This window comes from Buceros rhinoceros, unplaced genomic scaffold (genome assembly GCF_000710305.1).
Source record: "Buceros rhinoceros silvestris isolate BGI_N320 unplaced genomic scaffold, ASM71030v1 scaffold19538, whole genome shotgun sequence".
Taxonomy (NCBI): Eukaryota; Metazoa; Chordata; class Aves; order Bucerotiformes; family Bucerotidae; genus Buceros; species Buceros rhinoceros.
The window spans coordinates 8,602-13,252 of NW_010427700.1; the positions used below are offsets into that span (position 1 = coordinate 8,602).

The 4,651-nt window shown below is 47.7% G+C and overlaps 1 protein-coding gene across 1 annotated transcript in view; it reads right to left on the bottom strand.

The window, feature by feature from the left end:
- The window catches only part of LOC104498620 (muscleblind-like protein 1), a gene marked incomplete at its 3' end in the record, with an annotated part of 43,140 nt that overhangs the window by 7,926 nt on the left and 30,563 nt on the right, over positions 1 to 4,651 (bottom strand). Inside the window, exon 2 of the mRNA XM_010142022.1 lies at positions 3,055 to 3,225. Coding sequence (XP_010140324.1) covers positions 3,055 to 3,225 — 171 coding nt within the window. The remainder of the gene's footprint in view (positions 1 to 3,054; positions 3,226 to 4,651) is intronic.

A 4,651-nucleotide genomic window follows, 5' to 3' on the forward strand; every position in this document is an offset into this window, starting at 1 on the left:
GGGCTCCCCGGCTCCAGCAGCCCTGGAGCCAAGGAATGGCCCCAGTGGCCCCAGCCTCCAACCTTCACGGTCCACCTGCGCTCTTCTGGTCCCACAGCTGCATCTTCCTGCTTCTGTTCAGCAGCTTTCACACTCTTCCACAGTGGAAGAGGCGAATGCAGGGTCTGACAGGGCTCTTGTGAAGTGGCGCAACATCACCCACTGATGTGCCAGTACCAGCTGATGCTCCAGTACCAAAGACACAGTCCAGCTGAACCCATCTCCCCCTAAACTGGCATACAAGCAGGGAGGGCAGCACCGACCCCAGCAGGCAAAGCTCTTCCTCAGGTCTCAGTGCCTGCAGTCAGCAGGACCCATAATCCCCACTCACGGCCCGCAGCTCCCTCCCTCGAGTGCCAGCTAGAGGCAGACAAAAGAGTGTACTGAAAAGGAGAGCTGGAAAAAGTCCACGGACATTACCTGCAACTAAGAGAATTGTAACATTTATCAGACAGAAATGCCAGTGAAAGGATCCCACTGCTTTGCTTACCACATCTGCCTCTCACAAAGTTCGTCCACTTGCTTTTATTAAAGCACAGGGTATTGATTTTTGTGAAACAAAACAAACTGACTGAAGCATCGTTAGCTGGGATGAAGTAAATCACTTCCTAGAACACCCTGAAGTAACACCCGTTTGAACTGTGCTAAATACTAGAGTAATTTAAAGGCCAGGTTAGCAGAATGACAGGCATTTGGAACCACGACCGCTGGGACAGGCAATGGGCCTTGCTATGACTCTGGTCCTGAAGGGGACTGAACTCACAGAACTCACAGCCTGTGAGGTGTGAACTGCAGTGGGGAATACCCTGGCATGAGTACCAGGTTTGGGCTGCACTTCAAAACACACCGACTTAAATTTTACTCATTAGGGACAGTGTGAGTGTAGCAGACCAGGGAACTGACATTTGATTTGGGTGTTCCCCTCCACCAGCCTCTCTTTGCATGATAAAGGAATGTCACTCCAAGGGACTGCATTAGCATTTTCTCTTGTGTTTACCCAAATGTTGGTGTGTGTCCACACTCTGCTTTGTATAAACCCCAGAGCACCGTGTTTGGCTACAATTCAAGAAACAAACACACAAACAGCTTAACAGCAAAGAATATTTTAAGCAATGATTCCTAGTGCTGGCTGCATTCTGACTTAAAGCTTTCTCAATCTGAATTTGCTGGCACTTATGTTGTATCCCTGTACTCAAATCAGGAAAGAGAAACAAAATCATGGCACGTGCACAGGTGTGTTTTGAGCTGCTGGAATTGAAAAATCGTTTGGAGGTTGCTCTGGAGTTACAGCACGTAGGGTACAGCCTGTTTTTGAGCTGTCTGGCTGTACAGACAATTTTTCTTCTGATCCGAAAGCCATCAGCAGCAGGCAGAGCCTGCGGGCAGCCCCACCACTTCTGCACGATGGGGAATGGAGCAGGCTCACAGCTCGGGGCATCCCCTGAGCATGGCGCTGCCGCAGCGCTGGGTGTCCGTCAGCCGGTGCTGCCGCAGCTCGTTGCCTCGCCTGGGCCACACAGGCAGTTTTATTGAAAGAAAAGGTAATTGAAAGAGAAAACAAAACGTGGTACCTTCTCACGCTGTGCTAACAGGTACTAAAGGCAATTTACTGTGACGATCCTGCCACAACATTTTCTGCTTTTCTCCCCCACAAACACTTTTTCTGGACGCAGCTGAGGCATAAACTATGGGAGAGCAACAGTTATACTGACTGCATGAAATGAGCCGCAGAATAATTACTGGTATTCTGTAGACCCACAAAACGTGGGGCCAAATTTCCCACAAGTATCAGAGTCCTTTTTGCTGGGATGATTTTTCCTACGGATTTAGCCATATTTTGAGGAGCAGTAGTTGCCACTATGTCTTTTGAAATGAAAGTTAAAGAGCTCATCTAACAGAGTGAATATGGGTTTCCTAATGGAAGGTATCTAGAGGTAAATTAAACTCCCTAAATTCTACCTCTGCCAGCAAGAAAGGAATAAAGCAACTGTCAGAGAAGCACTAATGCAGATATACTCATTTTACATGTATATTTCAACTTATTCCTCCTTTTGCTGCCACTTTACCCATAGAAAGAGAGGCTTCGGCCAAGGAAGCATCATTCGCCTCTTAATGCAGAACATGCAGTCCAGCTCATCCACTTAGAGCACCGGCCTCGCTTGTCCATTAATCAGTACCCTCTAATGTCTGAGCTAGAAATTCAGATCAAAAGGGTTCTGGGCCAAATTTCTCCGTAGGTTTAGCTCAAGTGACCTCTCTGGATTGCATTAGAGAGAGATCTGGCACAGGGTGTGCAGCTCCCAAAGGCATACCTGTGTGGCAGGTCGACACCCATCATCCTCACATCGGCTAAACAAGGGGCTGCTGCAGAGCCAGACATCTGACCACAGCGTTCGGCTCCGTGGAACACTGCCCTGCGCCGACTTCCCAAAGTGTAAAAGAAACAGATGGGACGTCACACATGATCACGTTTTACTGTGACTGGAGGAGAGGTTTCTCATGGCTTCTCCTTGGCTCTTTGTAGATCATCTCTCCTTCTCCTTCCTCCTGCAAGCCTGAGCTGTGGGTCCTGCAGGTTGGACCTATGTGCCCCACACATCACACAGCACAAGCCTTTTGCTCTGCCTGACAACGTGCTGTAAAAACCAAAGTCCAACTCCAGCAAGAGACTCCCTGAGAAGGTCCCGACTGAATGGAAAACCCCCAGTGGGAATCTTCTCAAACCCAGGAAATGGCAAAGGAAACATCTGCTTACGAAGATCCCAGGCAGATCACTCACCCTCTTAATTTTAAGAAATAAGTTGCAAAAAATGAATTAACAAAATTAATTGAATTATTGCTTCAGGCGAGGGAAAATTAAACTCTACAAAGACATACAGACCAGCATTTCACTGGATTTGATTTCCCCACCAGTTACTGACGTCTGAGTGGGGTTTCACAGCATGTCAGCACACCCACTAACCTACTTCAGACACAACTCACTGCACCACTGATGGAAGCCGAAAGCGCACGTACCACGGGCTGCAACGGGGCACCAGGCATCATGGCGTTGGCGAGCTGCATCTGCTGGGCCAGCATAGCCATGTTCTTCTGCTGGATCAGGTTATTGCGTCCATTGATCTCCAGCTGCGTTTTTAAGTGTGGTGGTGGGTGAAGGTATTTGCAGTTTTCCCTTGAACATCGGCCCTGAAGAAGAGAATTGAGACAATTGGCTTTAGAAGCTATAGGTGTATCTTTGTCATCGGCTAAAATGAACACAACACAGACCTAGAAGGAACAATCCTGGGTACGTACAACTCTGAAAAATGATGTTATTTTTAAAGGCGAGCAGCTATCGGTGGTTTTGGAGGTACAGCATGGCCATCCTTCACAGGCACAGGCTCAGTGGAAGCCATGCCCATGGGGACTGTGGATGGCTGTGGAGCCAGAAGCCCAGCCAAAGCAAGGCTGCCTGTCTGCAGCCTGCAGATGCTGACAGGCTGCTCTGAAAACCTCAGAATTACCTGGGCTGTAAGGGCCCTTAAAGATCATCTAGTTCCAACCCCCTGGCATGGGCAGAAAATGCTGGAGGCTCGCTGCTCTTTCCACTGTGCAGGAGCATGAGCTGAGCACGCGAGACGTGTGCTCACAGCAGTGTTGTTTTCAGGAAAACAGCACCAGTTCCGTGCTTTCGCTAAGCCTGGAGTACAGCATCTTCCAAGAAAACCTCTTATACATGAAGCATTCTCGGTTGCAATTGTGCAAACCAAACAAGAAAAGCAGAATTGACTTGTTGATAAATTTCCCATTAAATTCAGACATGGTAAACAACAAATTCCTTGCACTGATTTTATTTGGATGAAAGGTCATTTATCAACTTGACTACCCTTCCCATCACAAAATAATAAAAAATAATTCTATTACAATGTATTTCCAAACCCCACTGTACATCCTTGTTACCAAGTAGAGCAGCTCTGCACACAAGACAGCCCAGCTCAGTGAACTCTCTCGATGCGGTCAGAGGGAGGCAGGGGAAGAGAAGCCCCCTATCCTGGGGAAGAGAAGCCCCTCTCCCAGGGAAGAGAAGCCCCTCCTCTCATGACATGTCAGCTGTGATCTGGCATGTCATGAGACTGCAGAAAATGCACCTTCATTAATATGGAAGCTTTACAAGCTAATTGTTCCTAAAAACTGGAATACTGGCACCCGTACTGTCACTAAAGCAATGATAAAAAAAAAAACCAAAACCAAACAACTGAAGAGGAGAACTGAATCCTTCTCTGGAAAAAAACAGATCTCTTAAATTACATTTTTTTTCCTTTACTCATTCATCTTTGAAATAAATCCAACCAGAAACAATGACAAGGCAAAAGATGGCCTTAATTTAAGAAAGAAACTGCTTTTATCAGGAAACAAACGACTCCAGTCCAGTTTGACCCTATACTGTGATTCTGCTGGGGAAGGTAAGACGCATTCTTGGTGTACGATCCTCCAGAAGCCTGGCTTGGTCGATGCCTTTTGTCTCCCCCTAGGGCTGGGACAAGCAGTTTGGTACTGCCCCCCCCCCCCTCTGCTGCTCCTGCTGCCAGTCTGAGTTCTTAAAACTAATCCCCAGGGTTAGCCAAGAACGCCC